General features: G+C 38.1%; 1 protein-coding gene across 39 annotated transcripts in view; it reads right to left on the reverse strand.

The window, feature by feature from the left end:
* Window positions 1-23911, reverse strand: part of Slmap (sarcolemma associated protein) — a 144746-nt gene that overhangs the window by 65264 nt on the left and 55571 nt on the right. For all 39 annotated transcript variants that reach the window (XM_042284465.2, XM_042284468.2, XM_042284469.2 and 36 more), the window contains exons 2-3: window positions 12107-12254; window positions 3738-3810 (exon numbers count right to left, since the gene is read on the reverse strand). In XM_042284465.2, the coding sequence (XP_042140399.1) occupies window positions 3738-3810; window positions 12107-12254 (221 nt within the window). The remainder of the gene's footprint in view (window positions 1-3737; window positions 3811-12106; window positions 12255-23911) is intronic.

Consider the following 23911-nt stretch of genomic DNA (forward strand, 5'->3'; position numbering starts at 1 on the left):
CAGCAGCAGTCAAGCAAGCATACAGGCTCAGAAAGCATATCAACTAGACAAACTGACTCTACTTCCCAGCTAAAGGCAAAGTAATCCAGATAGGCCTCATGCTCCTCACCCATAAAGTGGCCCTATAGCGTTCTTTCAAGTACTAAATGTGTGGGTATAAACAAGTAGCTTAAAACAATGCCTTGGAACAGTAACCAACCAATTACTACTTTCTACTCCCAGGAGACATGTGAAGCTAAGGAAGCCAGCATCCCTATTTACAAAGCCCTGTCAGATACTGCATGTATCTTGAAGGCCACCTATGTTCCCTACACTTCACATCTTCAAAAACAATCTACTGACAGCCAGATGGCAGCTGAATGGGTAAAGTTCCCAGACTCAATTAGTAAAGCTTGTGTGACTGCTGAGAAACTGGCTGGTATGGCATATACAAGGAAGGGTTGAGTACCAGTACCCATTTTCTGCACACAAGATACCTCAGGAATTATGATCAATTCACCCCTACATCCACAGAACCTATCTCAAAGCCTTAACAAACTTGATGCCTAGTGAATGTTTTTTAAGTTGTAACTACATTTATTCTTTTCCACTTATAAAACTAAAATGGATGCTTTAAACATAAGTTAATTTTTCTTGACTGTACAGGCAATATATACTGAAAATGGAAAATGTGTAAAATATAAAAAGAAGCTAAAATTACTCAATCCTAAGCACCCAGAAATAACCATTTTTTGTATATATCCCTTATTTTCTGTCAATATGTATATACAATGACATTAACTCAAAAACCCTAAATGGAAACAAATAGAGCTTTAAAAATTTGGTTTTCTTAGTGACCCAAGAAGAAATTCTTCTGTTTTCATGAAATGCGGTCAGCAAACAAATGGCTAAGACAGTCAAATAACACAATCTGCAAATATATTTGTTTTTTACAAAAACTATATCGGACATAGGTATATTTTGTCTGAATTGTTGAAAAACTTCTTGTGTATATAAAAAGTATAACAAGGCAATGTTAGAAAGTAAAAACTGTTATTGAGTGTTGAGGTTGTAAAGTTATAGGCAACTTCTATTTCTGTTGTTAGAAAATTATAAAATAGAACAAAAACTAAGAAACAATCAGAATTACCTATTGAAGATCTTAAAAACCCATACACAAATTATCAACATTGATTTTAAAACCAGTCTTCAGTATACATATATTTTACCATTTATTAAAGACAAAAACAAAATTTTATACTGGTTTGATGACCATGCTTCAGTTAATTTTACACAGGAATTAAATCCTGGATGAATAGTTTATGCTGTAGGGTGTAGAACATCCTCGGGTTTCCTAAGCAAGGTTGATATGTTGATTTTAATCATTTATGATGTGAATTCTGCTTTGTAGATTCACATAGTACAAAATGAGAGATGTATGTTTAGGACCATTTCACAAATTGTCTGAAACCTTTCCTAATCTCAAGCCAAAACTGAATCAATTATATTAATTCATTAACAAAAATACACTATTTACACAGTGGACTTGGCACTCTTGATGTATTCAGCCATTTAAACTGCTAATTAAAATTAGATTACAATAACAGCAGTCAATGTTTATCTCAGATTTATTATCTGATAGATACTATGCTAAGTTCTTTAAATATACAATTACACTTAAGCCTCATAATCATGATCAGTAACTAACATGATTTATCTTTATACTTCAGATGAGAAAAGTAAGGCCTGAAAAGTCAGAACAAGTAGAGTCAAGCTTTCCCTAAGTATCTACCCTAAAGTCTATTCAGATATTAATCCAGCTTTAAAGAACTTTTTGTTCTAAACTTGTCTTCTAAACTAGAAGCAAAATTTAGTATTTAATAGCTCCTTAAAAACAGGGGCTAGGGAAATCCTTTAGTAGGTAAATTCCCTGCTGCTCAAGCTTGAGGACCGGAGTTCAATTCCCAGAGCCATTGTAAAAGTCAGGTGTTATGGCGTGCTTGTAACCTCAGCACCTAGCAGGTGAGGACAGGGGCCAGTCTTGTTGAATCAGCAAGCCCTAGTCCAATGAGATCCTGTCTAAAAACAAGGGGCACAGTCCCTGAGGATTAACACCTGAGGCTGTCCTCTGCTCCACATGCAGGCAATACACACATTCATACAGCGAACATTCACACACATAGTCATTAAATAAAGGGGAGAGAGCTGAGAAGAAAAAGAGAAATAGTTAAAGGGACTTGGGAAAATGAGGGAATTTACTGAAAAGTCTTCAAAATTTTTACAGATGGCTGATGAGGTAGCTCAGTAGGTAAAGCATTTGTCAGACAAGCATGAGGAGGGCCTGAGTCTGACTACCCAGCACATGTGTAAAGCCAGTATGTCTGAAACCCCAGCGCTCCTCCAGCAATCTGCAAGTGGAAAGTGAAGAATCCTTGGGAGCTTGGGCTACAGCTAGCCTAGGCACATGGTGTCAAACACAAAACCCTGCCTCAAACAAGCTGGAAATCAAGCACCAACACCAAGGTTGTCCTCTGACCTCCACGCTCGCCATGACACACATGTACACGAACACACACACAAAATTAAGAAGACCCACATAGTCTACTAGATGGAACCTAAGAACACAGGAGACGTGCATGACTGCTTAAACCTTTTAACTATTAAAAACGATCTCATATCAACTGCAAACACTAGTCTTTAAAAAGCTGTAAGTCATTGGTGGATTGATTAGTTATTCTATGACAGAAAGCTCAATTCTTGACTCATAAAGGCTTTGTTATGTTGAAGTTCTTGAAGTTTACTGAAATTCAAATAAACTATAATTACATTTTAATAACAGTATTTTAAGTTTCAACTGTTTTACAAATTTGTTTTGCTTCATCTAGCCATAAAACTAAAGAGGGAAAAAACTATGGCAGGTCCTAAGAAAAGCATAAATATGTAATTCTAATGATAGACAGGGGAGATACTACAGTAAAGGGGCCTGCTCTTTCCGCTTTATCGTTCTCTCTTTCCTATTCACTATTCGCTTTTCCTTCAACTCTAGGTATTTTGGCATAATGAAAACAATGTAAACCACTAGTAAAAAGTAGACTGTAATATCAGGAAACTCCTTTGAAGCAAGGAAACAATCATTTAGCATATTCAAGCCTTTCCCTAAATAAAACAAACAAAAAAAGTATTAATATTTAAATACTGCCCAGTGCCTTCCATACTTCACAATGATAATCTGTAAAAAGCACAGGATGTACTTAAATTTACATTTTAAACTTTAGACTTCATGATAGGACTTGATATTGCTTCATATAAAACATAAAATACAACTTTGGGGGAAATTCTTTTAACTCACAAAATAAATACTAACTATATATTAACATCTTCAAGTTCTAAAAGAATATGACATTGACATTAACTCCACAGACAATCACAGTCTATAAAGCTCTATACTAAATATATATCAAAAAGAACAGTTATCATTCTCCAGTAACTAAAATATCCTAAATATTGCAAAAAAAACCAACTAATTATTCAAATATATACTGTTATATTTGAAAATAACCTTTACCTCTGATGCATTATTATTTACTAGATTTTTAAATAATAAGTAGTTAAAACTAGAGTGTATAATATGCCCAAAGGTACCATATCAATTTTCTAATATATTACAGTAATCTTGTAGTATTAGCAGTATAGCATCAGTACGATTATCACCAACTAAGATAATTAATCCAAAACTTCACAGCACTAATCATACTCACTCTGAGCGGAGCCGGGCTTCCATACCATCTGGTAGAAAAAGTTTTATTGTGGAAACAATACACCCATGGGTAACTGGTTAAAACAAATAAAATAAGTGTTTAAAAATATGAAGCTTGGTGGGTCTCATATCTAAACTTGTATTTCATTCTTAAAAATAATAATTTCTAGGAAAGCAAATAAATTTAGTGGTTTAATGACAGTATCTACTACCTTAAAAAACTTCCAATTCCTTAACAGACAATGAAAAGTCACCTGTCTAGTGTGCAGAAATTAAGAGTAAAAAGGGATAAAACAGTTTTGCCCTAGTTTACAGACATCACACCTAGTCTACTGCCTTTTAAAAAGTAATCCTTATTCTTAATTCTCCTGTCTCCAATCTGTCTCCCAACCACACCTCATAAGACTTTAATGTTCTGTATGTACAGTTTTAAATACGTTAATCATCTCCCCACCCTCATTATAGGCAAGACTATCGAGACTGCTGACCAGTGAGGGTGCCTGTCTGATTCCTCCAGTGTACAGTTGTTATGACTCGCACAGGAGGCTCTCCAGGACAGCTTTTATATGGTTGCTGTTACTCCATCCCCAATACCTTTTGATAAAGCCACAACAGTCTCTCTGTATACAACTCCTAAGAGTCTTCACACTCCTTTTCTTATTGATGGTTTTGAGAGACAAATCTCCCATAGGCAGAACTGTACGGATCATTGTGTCTTACACAGAAAACAAAAAGTGCTTCCTAATTTAAAGATTGATAGTTTTGACTTCTCTGTTCTTAGAATTCTGCATCATTGATAGCTGAACACATTTATTTATTAAACTGACTTAAAGCTGATATGAGCAGACAAAAACACACTGTATGATTTTAAGAGTAGTGCTTTCTGTGGCTGTATATGTCTGTCAAAACTCACTGAGTCTTACAAGTAAAATAGGCATATATTTATTTATACGTCAATAAAACTATTTTAACAATAATTATTGCTTTAGGGTTATAATATGTTGAACAATTACAATCATAGCATCGAGATGGTAGTAATACAAAGTAATGTGGCCATCATTGGGAAATACATATTAAACTTAAGGAATTCAGCACAGTTTGGTCAATATTTGTCTTTAGTAACTGATTATATTTAAAAAGCGCTAACAGAGACAAAGAACTACCTACTGGACAGTCGCCTCAGTTCTGCCTGAAATAGCCATCATTGCCACTAATCAATTGGCTTCTTCCTTCTGGCCACATCCTCTAAGCTGCTGCCACCAGTCTCTCATACGCAGGCAGGTTACATGCAATCTCCAAACATCTTAACTGTTTACAACCCCATTTTTAGACATCCTATTGTGACGGTCTTTATTTACTCGCTAATATCACCAAAAGCTATTTTTCTTTTAGGAAGCAGCATTCCTTATGGCCTCTACATCAGTCCCTGCCTCCAGTTTCCTGCCTTGAGTTAGTGCCCTGATTTCCCTGCACCATGAACTACAAGTTGTCAGCTGGAATAAACCCTTCCTACCAAGTTGCTTTGGTCATGGTGTTTTATCACAACAACAGAAGCCCTAAGACAAGCAGTGAGCGCTCTCTCCAGGCCCCTGTGCTGGAATTCTCAGCTGGGGAAAGACTTGCATTCAAGTCCAGAGTGAGAGGCTCCTTTCCCTCCCACACTGTCTTAGTTTTTATTCCAGTCCTGTTTCACTCCCATGCCAATACCTCTACCTCCAGACCTTCAGACTTCTGCCCAACCTCTCTCTTCCCTTAGAATCACCCTCCTTAATCCGATCACTCGGGAGGCAGAGCTAGGCGGATCTCTGTGAGTTCAAGGCCAGCCTGATATACAGAGTGAGATCCGGGACAGGCACCAAAACTACACAGAGAAACCTTGTCTCGAAAAACCAAAAAGAAAGAAAGAAAGAATGAGAAAAAGAATCACCCTCCATCCTCAGATCTTTATTCCCAATCTCTTATCTCACACTTTATCCTCCAACTCTCTTTTCCCAGAACCACTTCACTTAGTCCTTAGACTGTTGCGGCCAATTGTGCCCCCTCCCTCAACACCATATCTCATCTTTTGACTCTTACCGCCTTCTTCTGGTCCTAACTGTTGATACAAAGGAGCCAAATAAAAGCAGAATGTCCCCCCATTCTAGCAGTCAGATCCCCAGTGCTTAGAACCTGACCCACTGACTTGTGACACTATTACACAATTAGCACCTAACTCCTCACGCCCCTGGCATTTCATCCCAATAGCTGCTCTCAGTGAAGGCAGGTGGTATTATAAGACGTATGACTTCAGCTCCTGTAAGCACCACTATTAAATGTGTAAGTTCTCAAAAGAAAAAAAAAGGAAGATGTGGAAGTGGTGAAAGTAGCACAGCTATTTACCAGGGGAAGGACAAAATAAGATAATGGGTGAATAAAACCAAATTATTTCACATGTATGAAATGTCATAATGAAATACAGTATTATGTGTAATTAAAGTATGTTAACAAAAAACTTCATAAATTTACAACAAAAAGAAAAATAGGTGGATGAGTTACAGAATAAAACTGCAGTGCCAGAGCCAACGTGTGATATATCACATCAGGAATTCTACCATCAGCTAGATTAAAGTTCAGCAAGTGGACTGATACATAAATCAATGGAGTGAACCAAGTACTAGAAGTCCATGTCTAAGTACAGCCAACCCTTCTGTGAAAAGACTTCATGTCAATTAGATATACAGGTGCGTAGAAAACTTAGTAATCTTTTGGATTTGCAACAGGCAAGTATTTAAAGCAATGTGATAGGCATGTTTTAATATTTGTATTAATCAACTCAGTACAGTAGAATTTCCCCAAATACAGTGCTAAAAAGTGTTAACCAAAAAGGAATTGGGAGCTGGGCTGTGGTGGTGCACACCTTTAATCTGGAGGCAGAGGCAGGTGGATCTCTGTGAGTCGGAGGCCAGCCTGGTCTACAGAGTGAGTTCCAGGACAGCCAGGGCTATACAGAGAAACCCTGTCTCAAAAAAAAAAACAAGAAAGAATTTTAAAAAAGGAATTGGGGGTCAAATGAGTTTGTGAAACCCTGTGTTAAAAGAAGTTTTAAATGTTTTTATGTGTATTAATTCTGAGCTTTCTTTGAGGGTAAGGAAACAAAAAGAAAAAGCTGAGAATATTGATCAATGGTAGAGCAATTGCCTTGCATATATACAAGGCCCTACATTCAATTCCCAGGACAGAAACAAAAACTTAAAGGGTATTTGTACAGCATGAAGATATATTTTCCATGCATATCTGACCACCAGCCCCACCCCCTTGCCCTCTTTCAAAAACACAGAGAATCTGATATTATGAAGGAAATACTTAGGATAATAATGTTCTAAAGAAGTCTATAAATATTTTAAACACATTTTGCTCTCAAAATCACCATATTTCAAACTCAAGGACTAAATGTAAAGCATATAATTTAAACAGTTTGTCCAGAAAGGAAAGGAAGCATCAGAACATTGCCACATTAAATAAACACAGATATTGTAAATCACATACAAAATTCATCCATGTTAAATATGAGGAACAAGTATGTCCAATGTAGACAGTAACAGACATGTGGAAGAACTATTTACAATGACTCCCCGGTACAGACTACCAGAGATTACAGTAACACTAAGACCTGACTGTCACTGAGTTTCCTTTCTCTAGTATCGATACAGGTCGTTTATTTTGGTTTTGAGATCTATTTACTCTGTGGTATGCTTTCAGTCTCGTGCTGCCTCCTCACACACATGCCCCTTAGGGGACCCATGTTCAGTGTGACTGGTTTAAAAGCTTTCGGAGGCCCTGGAATGGGAAAGAGAAACATTCTGTCTAGCTCTGCCTCCAGTGCAGTGCTGGTCTACACTCAGCATGAAGAAGCTCAAGATCAGCAACAGCAGAGTCACCAAAAATCTAAGAAACCTTTTAAAAAATACCATCTGAATCAGGTATTCATTTTTCTAGACTGTGAAAGATTTGCATTAATTGATTTTTAGCATTTAAGATAAAATAATTGTTAATAACTTTCTATCTTTAGAAGTTTTCGACTTTATAAGGCTTCTAATTCTCAGGCTTTAAGAGTTAGAAGAGCAGAGAAAGACAGATGACTCAACAGTGCTTTTGTTCTAAATTTAAATTAATATTTTATCATTCGGTTTTCTCTTGATAATGGTAGTTCAATCATCACAAACTTTCAACCTTCAACTACTTTTTTAAAAAGATGTATGTTTTAATTATGTGCATAGCGTGTGGGTATGTACACATGAGTGCAGGTGCCTGAGGAGTCCAGAAGAAGGTATCAGATAACCTGGAGCTGGAGTCACACCTGTGACTGAATACCTTATGTGGGCACTGGAAACTGAATGCTGGTTCTCTTTAAGAGTAATGCATGCGCCGGGCGGTGGTGGCGCACGCCTTTAATCCCAGCACTAGGGAGGCAGAGGCAGGCGGATCTCTGTGAGTTCGAGGCCAGCCTGGGCTACCAAGTGAGTTCCAGGAAAGGCGCAAAGCTACACAGAGAAACCCTGTCTCGAAAAAACTAAAAAAAAAAAAAAAAAAAAAAAAGAGTAATGCATGCACTTAACCACTGAACTGTCTCTCCAGTCTCTTTGCTCTTAACCACTAAACCGTCTCTCCAGCCTCTTCAACTACTTTCTTTTTTAACCTCAGGTATAATTGAGGTTTGTTGTGGTGGTTGTTTTTTTCCTCAAGTACTGGAGATTAAAGTAGAACTGCACGCATACCTGGAAGTATTCTACCAATGAACTACTCCCTTACCAACCAAGCTATACTTCTTACAGGACAGGAAGTATGAGTGTTCTTATTCTTCCTCATTATTTACCTGTTTTCAGATGATAAATAGATTTCTTCTAAGTTCTTACAAAAGTAATAAAAAAAATCAATTTTCCTTTTGAGTTTTAATGCAAGCTCACCAACTTAAACATATTTAACATACTTCAATCCAATGCTGTTATAATTTGATATTCAAAATGCCTGTCTTTCACAGTAGAGATGTTATTCATGTTAATTTCTAGAAGTCCTTTTAATGGTAGGCCAGCAATCTTAGGTAAATAACTTTACTGATATGACAAAAATCTTTGAGGCTCAATGTGTGTATTCACTGACCTGGACTAAGCATCTGCTGTTACTCCAACAAGTCTTATTTCTACCTAGTTGGTAATGTCATATTTCTCATTATACAGATTTTACTTCTTTATTTTTCTTTGTATACTATGAGTAATATTACTACTGGCTCATTCTTTTTGTTGGCCATGAAATGTGGGGGTTCTATGGGTTTACCTACTTGTTCAATAAATATTCACTGGGAAATTGCTGGCTACAAAGCAATATTGAAAATAATGATGATTATGACTAGGTCCTTGCCGTTAAGATCTCAACAGGGAAACAAACCAGACATATAAATAAAAAGATATAAATAAAAAGGAGGGATTCATAGCACTGTAAGTAATAAAAGACAACATGGGAATTTGTAGTAGGCATGGACAGGGAAAGAAATATATATTGAAAGGAACAAACAAAACAAGATTAGAAAGCTGGAAATGTAAGGAAAGGCCAAAAAAAAATGTTAGGAATAAAGAAAGAAAGCACACATAGAGAAGACAGCTGGAATAGGCTGGAGACAAGAAGTAAAGAAGGCACTCAAGAGACAGAGGCAGATAAGTTTCTTACAAGTTCAAGACCAGCCTGTTTTACATAGGAAGTTCCAGGCCAGCCAGGGCTACAGGAGATCCTGTCTGAAGGAAAGAGGAAGAAGAGAAAGTAGTAGTAAAGAATGGGGACTGGAGAGTGGCTGCTCTTCAGAGCACCTGAGCTCTAGTCCCAGCACCCATACTGTGTAGCTTACAACCACCTACAACCCCAGCTCCAAGGATCCTACATCTTCTGGTCTCCACAGGTTCATGCACATAGGTGGCAAACAGACACAGGCATGTAATTGTTTAAAAGGAAAATGTATAGTTCAAGGCCTTATGAATGCCAGGCCCCAGTAAATGTTGTCTGACTAAAGGACTTACCACAATGTACAAGTGGCCTCTCCTTTCTAACACAATTTGAAAATCCTCTAGACTTCTTCTACCCAGAGCTATCTAGTAATACTGTGTATTTAGGATTCTTCAAGTGTTATAAAACTCATCATACTACTATTCAGCATTTAAAAAAAAAATCTATATTTTTTTCTAGTGTAAGCTTGAACAGGTAATACATGTTTTCTAACATGTCTGTATCTCAAGGGCCTACAAATTAAATAAACTTTGTGAAAACAATAAATGCCAAATGCCAAAAGACAAACATTCAAAGAGGTCTGCAGAAACCCAATATTGCAGAAATCATACTGTACTAATAATTATCCTAAATCTCCTTCAGTATATGGGGAAGAGTGTGAAGGAATCCAGAAAGGGCTGCAAGCTGCATTCTGTAATCAACCCCCTGTGAATCTGCATATATGTCAGCATACTAAAGGCTTTGCTAGGTACAGCTTAACTAAGCCATTTCCTAAAACTGATAACCACATTCTTTTATCAATTACTGCCTAATAATTATTTGAGAACCCTAAATCACTAAGTAGGAATCCTTGAAGGAAATACAATGTAGTCCAAGTCCCTTGCTGTGGCTTACTTACATGTATGCTACAAAAGCAGCAAAGAGAGACTTACTTTTCTCTCTTCTCAGTGGCTTCACACCATCTGAGTTCTCTTACTAAGGAGTAATCAACACTTTACATTAAGATTCAATCTTACTTTACAGCTCTAAATGGAAATTCCTACAGGGTTGGCCCTACCCAAATTCAAATACCACACACATCTTACAAAGAAAGAAAAAAAATTAACAAAAATAAGACTACCATTTTAATGGCAATGCAGGTTTATGCAGAGAGCTACACACAGAATGAGAATAGCACCACCGCCAAGTGCACTGAACTGTGCAAAATATCAGAGTCTAATGCTTTAGGGCATCACTAGACCAGAGCATGCTCAGAAAAACCGAGGGAGAAACGTGCCGATCTACTGCCCCACTGTCTGAATTACGTTCTTTTGGTTTATACCAGAAGTGCTTTAATTTTGAGTCAGCCATAAGAGTTCATAATCAGCTGGGTGGCGGTGGTGCACACCTTTAATCCCAGCACCCAGGAGCAGAGCCAGGTGGATCTCTGTGAGTTCAAGGCCACCCTGGTCTACAGAGCAAGATCCATTACAGGCACCAAAACCACACAGAGAAACTCTATCTTAAAGAAAGAAAAAAAAAAGGGGGTCATAATCAGAGAGTAGATAATGAACTAGTTAGAGCCAAGAAACTTCAGAATTGTGAAATAAAATAATTTTAAAGAGTAATTTGCATTATTTAGCTAGAGAACTTGCAGTTTCAGAGACTGTAGCACAGGAAACATTATACTTGCATTCAGTATTACCGCCTGCCCCCATGTCTTGCTGACAGAACTCTGATTTCATAGGGGATTTTAACAATTCACACTCAAATCATAACTGAGTTATATCAACCATGGATCTCCTTGTTCTCTTTTTTGTCAATTATCAGGTTTCTTTGGTACTGCATTCTGACTTTTCCACATAAAAAGGGACAGAAGAGGGCATTTTATTCCCACATTATCTTTCTGCATGGAGTACTGATATGAGGAAAATGATATCTAAGTTTGCAGTTATAACCCTCTGACCATGAGATAAGCAAAAGCATTGAGAAAACAATATGCTCAAGATAGCAGAAAAAAGGATAGTAAAGACCTCAAAATCACAATCATTTATATCTAGGGTAAAACATCAGACATTCATTACATTATTTTTATGGTGTTTTTAGTTGGGATACAAAATAATGAGTTTAACTATATCTTTTTACACACATGCATATGTGTATGAGCAGAAATATATCTATTGCTGCACTTAGATTAAATTTGCCCATTACCCCTCCTGTACCCCTACAGCTAATTTCTCTTCTGCTTTTATGACTGAGTTCCATTATATCATTAAGTCAACTAACAACTGTCTGTGTCCAGACTGCTCACTAAGTCTCAGGAAATCTTGCTATTGATGATAAGCATCATCCCCAGGTTGTAAGTTCATCTTGGCTAGGGTGTAGTATCACTGCAGCCAAGTGCTTCCTGACACAATAGCTCCCTATGTTTTTATAACATGATGAAGAATATTCATTACTAATTAATATTTTATAATTTATAATTTTAGAAAAGCAAATAGAAGTGGGTAACTTTTAAATTTTTTGCTTCACATATCCATATTTAAATAGATCTTACAAGCATGTAATGTTTTATAACACTAATCAAGATTTTAAAACTTATAAAGACAAATGACAGGAAAACTTGATCCATACTCATACCTTTCCGTGTATTTTCTGTCACATCTACCCCAAACTGGATAATGTCACCAGAAAGAATTTCACATGGTGGACTTTCTTCAGAGCCTCGACTCAATCTCTGGCTATTTATAAAGGTACCATTACTACTTTTAGTGTCTTGGAGATAAAACTGAAAAGAAAAGAAAAGGCAAAGGGTTAACAGTAATAATTTCAAACTTACTTTTAAAAAAGTACTGTCAACTTTGCAAACTACTTCAAGAGAACCTTTCCACTATCAACTGAAATGACTCATTTCAGTTAATATTCAACATACATGAAAATAAAAATTTAAAACTGGATAGTTTAAAATTTAACTGTACATATGGTGGAGCCACCTTATAAAACAGTTTGTGTTATAAGTGTTAAACATAAAGTTAGAATACAACCCAACAATCTAAAACTCCTTGGAATTTATCCAAAATAGTAGAAAACATAAGTCTTCACAAAAACCGCAAACATTCATAATAGCATTGTTCATAATAATCAAAACAACTGAACAGATAAACAACTGAAATGTCTATCAACTGAACAGATAAACAAAAGCAGCATATCCACACACCAGGCTATTTGACAATACAAAAGAATCAAGTATTAGTGTGTGTGTGTGTGTGTGTGTGTGTGTGTGTGTGTGTGTGTGTGTGTATACACACCCTCATGTGATGAGCCTACAGGACATAAATGCAAAGTAAAAGAAGGTAAATTGGGATGAGTGTGATAGCATGTGCCTGTAATCTCAGCATTCAGGAGACTTAGGCAGGAGGATTATGAGATCAAGGATGAAGACCCTGTCTCAAAGGAAAGGGAAAAAGACGAATATGGATGGGAGGTGCAGCTCAGTGACAGAGTGCTCGTCAAGCACAGGCCCTGGATTAAGTCCCCAGCAGCAGAGCAGAGAAGATGGCAAAGGAGAAGAAGCAGCTGCAGTCATCACAAGTCCCCACCATATATTCTATCAGTCCACTTACAGAAAACGTACCAAATGTGTAAATACATAGAAACAAAAGTATATATATGGTTGCAAGGGACTAAGACAGCAGGGTGATTGAGTGATACATAGTTTCTTTTAAAAATAGGGATAATATATAATATATATAATATCACATATTATATATAAAATCACACATATCTTCTATGTGATACACACACACTATGCTTGTGTTTTGTTTGGGAGCTTAGCTCTTTTTGGTGTTTGGATATCTGCAAAGCTTTTCAACTTTGAAAAGATTATAAAGAAGCAGTGTATCATTATAGTAGGGATTAAAGTATTTTCAGGTTCTAAATATTTCACATGAAAGTAATGTACAATGTATGTACTTATAGAATCAATTAGTCTATAATAGGAATTTTGTGAAGTCAGATAATACAGTATGTGCAGTGCTGTGACTGTGCATTGGTCAGCAAGAAATTAGGAAAAGTCATTGTTGGCACAGAAAACCTTTCACTTAGGAACCACCATCAATACATGATTTCAGGGAGTTCAAAGCTCACTTGGGAAAGCAAAAGCTAACTGAAGAATTAAAGCCTGAAAACAATGAAAGTACCCTTGTTCACCTTTGGTCTTCAAGTCACTGGGGGGGGGGGGGGGTTAATAAATTTAGGACTATATACTTGTTCAACATCAAGGTGAATGCCTAGTGACTAGTGCAGGCAGTCGTAGGACTGCTAGGGTGTTCTTTAGGTACTGAGAAAAAGGATAAATACATCTGCCAATGCCTTAAAATTGTCAGCTGTGATCAAAACCGTTTTCTTTTAAAGTGGAAAAGAGCATAAAGAAGACTATTTCTGGTTTGACAAGACCAACTGGTATACCTGCTTTCTGTGAACTCGCTCAAGAGCTGTAAGCAAAGTCTCTTCCAGTCCCTGGCAAACAAGCTAACATCTTTAGTTAACATAGGAATAAATATGGTGATTTCTGTACAGTGTAGCCCTAATAATAATGGCATTCTTTTAGAGGTGGTACAAAAGCATTGTTTTTAATTTTTTTTTTTTTTTTTTTTTGAGGACAGCTGTTGTTCTCTTCTGCCTTGTTACTGTGATAAAATATTCTCAACAAAAACAACTTGAGGGAGAAAGGTTTATTTTAGCTCACAGTCCAGGGTACAATAATCCATCATGACGCAAAGGTCAAGGCCTCAGGAACCTGCCCTGTTTGAGTTCCTGTCCTAACTTTCATCAGTGATGAACAGCAATGTGGAAGTGTAAGCCAAATAATCTCCCTCATGCCCCTGGCCCCCAACTTGCTTTTAGGTCATGGTGTTTTGTCACAGCAATAGAATAAATTGTTTATAGGTAGTATGGCAGTCTTTAAATTGTCACCTGGGAATAAATTAAACGTAATGTTATTTTTACATTTTTAGCAAATTATTAGCCTTTGATATGATAAATCTTTTAAGAGTGCTTGTGAGATGAATAAAGGATAATAAAACATGAAAGTCATTGTGTATAGTGGGGAAAATATTTTTTTGATTTTATTATTTGAGCGTTACCTCTGTAACCTTTGGAAAGATAATTTAACTTAACTATCACATTTCTTACTTATATATGAATCTATTAATATCTATATCATAGACTTCTTACTCTTGGGTTAAGGTCTCATTATATTGCTCTGGCTGGCCTTGAGCCACTATATAGCTCAGGCTGGTATCAAATTCAGATTCCTAAGTGCTGGGATTACAGGTATGGGCTACTATTTCAGAATTAAAATTCACCTTTTTAAAGTGTATAGCTTAGTACAGTCATGGTGTTGTGCAACTATCACCTTTATTATACATTATCCCTATTAGATATTATCCCTATCATATATATCACAGACATAGTCAACCACAAATTCTAACTCCATATATAGAAGAGGTTTATTTGTTTAGTCCTCAAGACAAGCTCCCCTATACACCAGGCTGGCCTCAAACTTGCTACCAGCAGATGGTGAGCCTGAACTTCTCCTTTTCCACATGCACCACTCCCAGTTCTGTATGTACCAACAGCAACAGCCCAGCACCACATAGGGAGTTTCTAAATGTGACTACAGAATGAATTCTGTGTAGACTGCAGATACTGCAAAACCACATTTTTAATTTACTTCAATCACCACCTAAAATCAAACAGAATGACTAAGACAAGGAAAAAATCCAACACCCCACTAAACAAAACCAGGGGAAACAGCTGCATGACCATACACAGTGTGGTTGACTGGGCCTAAGTATCACAAAGCAGCTACTAGGAATTCCAGGAACAGTTTGAAGCACAGCAAAAGAAAAGAAGCTGAAAATGGAAACATTTAGCTCAACCCAGTAACTATATAAACCTGGTTCCCAGTAGAACCCAGAGCCTTTCTCAGTGTGAACACAGGCTCTAGCACTCAGGTAAACAAGCTCCCCTATAGAAATTCTTGCCGGGCGGTGGTGGCGCACACCTTTAATCCCAGCACTCGGGAGGCAGAGGCAGGCGGATCTCTGTGAGTTCGAGGCCAGCCTGGACTACCAAGTGAGTTCTAGGAAAAGGCGCAAAGCTACACAGAGAAACCCTGTCTCGAAAAACCAAAAAAAAAAAAAAAAGAAAAAGAAAAAAAAAAAAGAAAGAAATTCTTAAAAGCAACCAGCCAATCAAAGCTGGCTTCCAAGACACAGCTGCTCAGTGACAGAGAGCTGCTGGAAATGAAATCAAGATTAACAGAACAACAAAAGAAAAGATCCAGGGAAAAAGTGGAGAAGGAAAAATAAAACATTTTACAAAACCAACAGAAGAGGGCGCTTTGTGAACTCGAAAACTAAGAGATCTTAGGAAAATAACTAGACACAAGACAATAATACAAAACAACTGATCAGGGGTGGAAAGAATCTCTAGAAAACTCAAAAATAAATAGAAAAAGTTCTACAGGAAACATCTGAGTGATAACGTACAATGAACAATGCCTACGAGAAATGAAAAAATTGGAAGCAATTTTTAAAAAACCGAAGAAAGGAACAAAGTGACATCAGCAAAAACGTTAGAGTAGGCAACTCCAAGCATCTACCCACCCAGAAACACCAAAAAGAAAAAGCCTACAGAACCAACTTTGCTAGACTCCAGGAAATATGTAAAGACTTGAGCAGTGCATAAACATTGACCTAAGAACAAGGTAATGTTAAGAGCAAAGTAAGCCAGATTCAAACACCGAATGTTTTCTCCCAAACATGGGATCTAGGTTTGTGTGTGTGTGTGTGTGTGTGTGTGTGTGTGTGTGTGTGTGTGTGTGAGAGAGAGAGAGAGAGAGAGAGAGAGAGAGAGAGATGAAGGTAGAGAATGAAAAAGAGGTCTGAAGAGAGAACAGAGGAAATAATGAATAATGGAAGGAAAAATACCCCATGCTCCCTTTCATGGAGAACCTAGATTTTATATGTGCTCAAGCATGTGCACTCACACACATATCATGACATATCTATAACATGAAAGCAGAAGGAGAGAAAAAGATCAGCAGAAACAGGGAGATAAGAGTACTAATGGGGGAAATATGAGCAAAGTACAATGATATACATGTATGAAAATTTCACCAAAAAGCCAATTATATCGTCAACTTTATATATATACATATATATATTATAATTTTAAAATGACTTCCTTAAAGAGTGAAGGAAAAAAGAGAAAAAGGCAATTTTAAAATGGTAAGATATTTTATGGAGTTCACTTACCCTTGGCCTGCCTACTCTCCAGAAGGGCAGCAATCTGGCAACATCAACATGCATTCCCAGAATGGGACCTTGGTACCTGCCTCCAGAGGGAGCAGACCAGACTGTAATCACAAATGACTGTGTATTTTCACCTCTCTGAAAGTGACATGAAGGACAGATGCAGAACTCACCCCAACTCAAGCAGCTAATACTGCTTAGAAAGAGCAATTTACCTATCATAAGCAGTGTCTCTTAAGAAAGTTAATGACATTAGATGCCACCTTACAAAGACGGAAGTCGACCAATGTTACAGATTAATAGGAAAAGCCAACCTCACAGGCATCTCAATTTAGGCGGAAAAGGCATTTGACAAAACAGAACATCCTCTCATGTAACCATTCTGGAAGGGGGGATTAGTGGGCAGTTTCCTAACCTGAAACAACACGGGACCTTCACTCACAGAAGTAAAAGAGACAACTTAACTTGAGGTTAAAACTGCAGCTCGAAAGCCATTTGTGTGTGACAGGTGAAGGAAGAAAGGATAACACAGATGAACACTATTACAAGGAAGAGAAGAACACTGAAGACCATCAAGAGTGGAAGACAGCTGAAAAGAGCTGAGAAACGGACGACTTCACAAAACGCAGCCACGTGTGTGGCCGTGTGAATGGGGATGGAGAGTGGAAGCCACATGCAGAAATAAGCCCGACAGCCCTGGTGAAGAAAAGACTGCCAGGCCTCCCGAAAGAACAGACCCTCAGTTCTCATGAGCCCCGGTTCCAGGGCTGGGTCATCACAGAGACGCCCAACTGTGTCACTGGCTGTGTGTGTCCCCAGGGTTCTTTGGCCTGTGCCACCTTGAGAGGATCCATTATCGAAAACTGAGTTAGCCTGGATGACCTGAGAACAAGTAACAACCACGTCAGCAAGGCTGAAGTCAACCACCACAGCTCAGGGTGCCAGTGAGAGGCAATCGCAGAGGGTAGCAGGTTCGGATCTCCGCAAAGAAAACGTTCTAGGAACAAGAGGCTCAGCTCAGGCAGTGACCATACAAGGAGAAGCAATCTGTCGCAGGTAGCTAGGAACTGACCTTAATTGTCTCCCATGCCTCCAAACTGCCTAAAGCCAGAGGACTCAACCTCTGGAACCACCTATCTGCCAAGAGCTCACTGATACAGTGCACAACTTCTTAAGCTATGTGTTGTGACCCCCCCTACCCCTCCACCCCACCCCCCGTGGCATCAGTGAAAGGTTTCTGAAAATGCAACAACCAAAAATTAATTTACAAACAAACACAAATTAATCTGGAGTGTATCTGGCTGCACTTGCTCCCTCCCAGTACACATGACTTCATGGTAGCCTTGGTTCTTCAGCATGTTACTTTGTACTGAGCATGCCATCACTCCATACAAAGCCAATAAACACTGCCTGAAACCCTTGGCTAGGATTCAAGACCAGTGTAGGAGCTGCACATACAAACAGTTCTGCTCTTATAGAAACACAGTTGTTTAATTACAGAAAACAAAGACAAGTATTTTCCTGCTGCCATTTCTTAACATGAAAGCATCAAATTAGTGTATCTCTGAATTATAATATGTTAGAATGTTTGATTTTAAAAACTGATGTTTAGCCGGGCGTTGGTGGCGCACGCCTTTAATCCCAGCACTCGGGAGGCAGAGCCAGGCGGATCTCTGTGAGTTCGAGGCCAGCCTGGGCTATCAAGTGAGCTCCAGGAAAGGCACAAAGCTACTCAGAGAAACCCTGTCTCGAAAAACCAAAAAAAAAAAAAAAAAAAAAAAAAAAAAAAAAACACTGATGTTTGTGATCCTGATTTCAATTTCATAAAAATATGTTATTCTGGTTTGGGATTAGGACAAAACTTTCAACAATTTCTGAAATGACGTTAAACATAGCTCTGCCATTTTGTCTATATATTTATACAAGTGATATTCTCAGTACTAATGATTATAAAAATCAAAATATCAATCAATTCTGCAAAACTCTGAAGATGCTCTAACTTGTACAGCATCAAATATTCAGACATGATACATAACAATACAGCCATGTTACTAATTGCTATGGAACAATCTTTTTGCACACTATGAGTATGCATTACTCTCATTGGCAAATAAAAAGTTGACTGGTCAGTAGCCAGGCAGGAAGTAGAGATGAGGAAACCAAATTAAGGACTCTGGGAAGGGGAAGGACAGAGTCAGGAGTCTCCAGCAGATGCAGACAGAAACAAGATGGGCATATCATACTGAGAAAAGGTACCAAGCCATGTGGCAAAGCACAGATAACAAATATGGGATAATTTAAATGTCAGTTAAACTAGAGTTAGCTAATAACAAGCCTAAGCTATAAGCTGAACATTTATAAGTAATATTAAGTCTCCATGTCGGTAATTCAGGAGCTGGCAGACAGGACAGAAATGTCCACCTACAACTAATATGCAACTTTGCTTTCATCCTTAACAAATTCAAAATCACATGTATATCACGTATGTATTTTAAATTAATTTTATGATTTATTCCAAGCAAATGTTTAACTTACATATTAATTCTAGATGCTTACATACAAATTTCTCATGTGACAAGGAGTCAGATGTGGGAAAAGTATAAGACACTCTGTTGCAGGAATTAAGGACTCTGAAGCTCCAGTGGACCACTGTACATACACAGCTCCATCCCTCAAATATGGTACTTGTTTAACAGATTTTATTGTTGTATTGTTGATAGTCTCACCATGTAGCTCTAACTGGCCTCAAGCTCATAGAAATTCACCTGCCTCTGTCTCCCAAATGCTGGAATTAAAGGCATATGCCACCAAACCCCAAACTATTTAACACATGGGGTGTTTTTTTAATATTAATTTTCATGATTTCTTATGTTCTGAAACTGTAATATACTTCATCCTTCCCTTTCCTCCCTCCAACCTCTCCATGTATCCTCCCCTTGCTCTCTTGGCTCCTTTTTCTTTAATTGATAGTAGTGGTGTGTGTGTATTCATTAATGTACAAATACAACATGTTACTTGTATGTATATGATTTCAGGTTTGACCACTTGGGTACTGGATAACCTATTGGGAGCTCTTCCCTGGAGAAGACTATTTTTCCTGCTTTCAGTACTCCTTAGTGGGCCTGTCTAGAGTTGAGGCCCCCTGAGCTTTCCCCTTCTGTGTTAGCATGTCTAGTGGTATCACTGTTGTTCGGGTCTTGTTTAGGCAGCCACTATGACACCTTTGAACCACAACAATGACTAGCATGCTATGATAACCCTAAGGATTGCTGCAAGAGTGGCATACATATCCTGGTTGTAACCAACAGCTCTCTAAACAGACTTAAGAACTGGTCAACAAGAGGGAAGACATGCCAGAGACTGGAAACCTAGCCAACTACCCAGAGCTAGTGAAGTGAATCTTGGAAGAGTACCTACAACTGCTACTGTCCTAAACCAGCCTAATTCCTAACAAAATTCTAAATATTCATCCTTATACCCACAAATAAGTGAAGTTTGCAACTCTTATCAAAGAAATTTCTCTTTACTACAGACAGAGATCATTCCAGAAACCCACAATTGGTCAAGTGTGGAGAGCAAGAGATCATGTGGTGCCCAGTCCCAACTTATGTATCTACAATACAATTCCTGCACCTAAGTCTCATGGATTATAGAGGGTCTCATGGAAAGTCTCATGGAAAAGAGGGTGTAAAGACTGTAAAATCCACAAGAACAGGAAGTTTACTGTGAGATTGTGTCTCTTAGAAATGTCAGAGCAGCTATACCCATGAAGCTATTTAACAGATTGTTAAAGCACAGATTGACAAGCCTGTCCTAAAGATCTCAGTGTTGCTGTTGCTCCCTAGACTTCCAATGCACTTGGGACACAACCCCTTCCTAAATTACCTAGGACTCTTGACAAAAAAGGGAGAATTCACCAGCCCACAGACTGTAATGTTAACTGTGACCAGCAGAGGTCACTGGTGTACAAAGAACTGAATATAGTGAGGCCAGCACTGGCAGACCTGAGTTTGGAGCCTGAGCAATCACACACAGAGCCAGCAATTGGCAAGAGAGACAGAAGATCCTGAGGGCCCTAGCTAGCCAGCCTAGCTCAATTGGCACGTTCAGTGAAAGACCCTGTTTCAGGAAACAAAGGTTGAATGGGCTGGAGGATAACTCAGTGACTAAAGGTGGTTGCCACCAATCCTGAAGATCTGTTCTCGGGACCACATGGTAAGAAAGAACTGGCTCCCACAAGTTGTTCTCTTACCTCCATATGCATCTTGCAGCTCCTGTGTACGTACACACACACACACACACACACACACACACACACACACACACACACACACACAAAGACATATATCAATGGGGAAAAGAAAAGAGAATAACACAATGAGAGAAGAGAAAAGCATGACTCACACATCCCTGTGATTTTATTGTTGGGGAGACAGACAGGAAACCCCCTGCAATTTGCTTGGTTTCAGTAAGACACAGCTCAAAAAATAATGTTGGGCATGGTGGCACATGCCTTTAATCCCAGCACTCAGGCAGAAGCAGCCAGATCTATGAGTTCAAACCCAGCCTGGTCTATGTAGTTAATTCCAGGCCAGCCAAGGCTACATGGTGAAATCCTGTCTCAACAAACAAACAAAGCAAAGGAGCTGAAGTACCCACATAGTGACTCACAACTACCTGTAACTCCAGTTCCAGGGGAATCTTAGCCTCCAAGGATACCAGACACACGCACGCACGCACGCACGCACGCACGCACGCACGCGCGCAAAAAACACTCATACATATAAAATAAAAATAAATAAAATCTTTTAAAATAAATAAGGTAGGGCTGGAGAGATGGCTCAGCAATTCAAGAGTAGTAGCTGCTCTCCCAAAGGACCTGGGTTCAAGTCCCAGGACCCACATTGCAGCTCATAACCATATGTAACTCCAGTTCCAGGAGATTAGAAGCACTCTTCTGTTTTCTCAGGCATGAAGCATGTACCTTATGCACAGATTTATATGCAAGCAAAAAAAAATCACACATATAAAAAAAAATAATTTTAAAAAATTTAAAGCACTTTCCACAGGCCTGAAACCTAAGTTCAATTCCCAGAACCTACAGAAAGGTGGAAAAGAACTGAGTTCACAAAGATGTCCCCTGACCTCAACAAACATATCATGTCAGGCATGTACCTATACATACATGTGTACAATAATAATAAATAAATTTTCAAATTCTAAATAATAGACTTGCAAACTAAATTCAACAACACATTTTAAAGATCATATACCATGACAAATGGACTTTATTTCTGGGAGGACAGGATGGCTCAACACACACAAATTAATATACAATCTAGCTCATGGTCTTCAGAATTAAAAAACAAAAATCGCATAATCAACTCAACAGATCCTCAAAAGACCTTTGCTGAAGTTCAACATCCCTTTATGATAAAATCCCTATAGAAACTAGAACTAGAAGTACTATATCTCAACATAATAAACACTACATCTGAGAACCCAATAGCCAACATTATATTAGTAGGAGTAAATGAAGAGTATTTCCTTGAAATGAACTATGAGATAAAAGTGTCCACTCTCTCTATACCCTTATTAAGACATTTCTTAAAGTCTTCAATAGAGCTAAGAAAAGAAGGCAAACTATCCCTGTTTGCAGATGACATGGTCCTAGACTTAAAATTCCCTCCAGACTTCAATAAAAACCTCTTAGAGCTGATAAACCCTTTCAGCAAAGTGACACAATACAAATTAGTACAAAAACCAGCTGCTTGTCTCTGTACCTGTAACAAAGCTGCTGAGAAAAATCAGAGGGGGATGCATACAACACCTTCCACTGAACGAAACCCCAAGAACGGGCCTGAAAGAAGTCAAAGAGCTGCAATGAGAACCACAAGCACTGAGGGGCTGGAGGGCAGAGGATCAAGTTAGGTTCCCAGCACCCACACAGGGCAGTTCACAAGCTCCTGGTAACTCCAGCTCCAGGAAATCCAATATCCTCTTCTGGTCTCTGAGGACATGCATATGCACAAACCCACACATGCATGTGCAGAATTTTTAAAATAAATCTTTAAAAACACTAAAGAAACTGAAGAAGACAACTGAAGATGGAAAGATTTCTCTAAACTCAGATTCACAGAAAAAGACTGTGAAAATGGCTGCATTAATGAACAAGATCTATAGAATCAATGCAAGCCAAACAAAAATTTCAATGGTACTCTAAACAGAATTTGGGGGGAAAAAAATCCTGAAACTCACATGTAAGTACAAATGTTCCTGAAGAGACAAAATAATTCTATAAAGTAATGCTGAAGGTATCACAATGTTTGACCTCAATTATATTACAGAGACACAGTAACAAAAACAGCAAAACACTGTCACAAGGACAAATGGAATAGAATAGATGACCCAGAAATAAGCCCATGCATCTAAAGACACCTAAAAACAATGGAGAATAGACAGTCTCTTCAACAAATGGGTGTGGGATAACTAGATCTCCATCAACAGAAGAACACAACTAGATACCTATCTTCTCACCCTTACACCTTTAAGACCTTAATCTCAATCACACTAATGTAGTAACTAAAATTTTAAAGCTGCCAGAGGAAAACATAAAGAAGCACTTTCAAATAAAGGCATAAGCAAGGTCTTTTAACTTTTTCAGACAGCCCATTATCAATTCTTGAAGTTACCTGAGCTATTAGAGGCCCTTTCAGTCCTAGCCTATGCCTATATCTTGAAGTGTTTCCTTATGTTTTCCTCTTGCAGCTGAGACATGCAACCAGCCTAAATGCCAACCAAGAAGTAAACAGACAGCTGGAGAGATTGTTCAGCAGTTAAGAGCACTAGCTGCTTACAGAAGACTTAGTTCTGTTCCCAACACCCACACAGCTGCTCACAACTGCCTGTAACTTCAGCTCTTCTGGACTCAGTAGGCATCATACACACATGGTGCACTTACATACATGCAGGCAAAATACTTATACACATTTTTAAAAACTTTTTAAAGGGATGAATGGATAAAAATATGGTATATATACACAGTAGAGTATTATTCAACCACAAAAAGAAATAAAACTCTGACCTATGTAGGAAAACGGAACTGGGAGATCATCAGAGTAAACAA

Source organism: Peromyscus maniculatus, chromosome 9, assembly GCF_049852395.1.
Source record: "Peromyscus maniculatus bairdii isolate BWxNUB_F1_BW_parent chromosome 9, HU_Pman_BW_mat_3.1, whole genome shotgun sequence".
Taxonomy (NCBI): domain Eukaryota; kingdom Metazoa; phylum Chordata; class Mammalia; order Rodentia; family Cricetidae; genus Peromyscus; species Peromyscus maniculatus.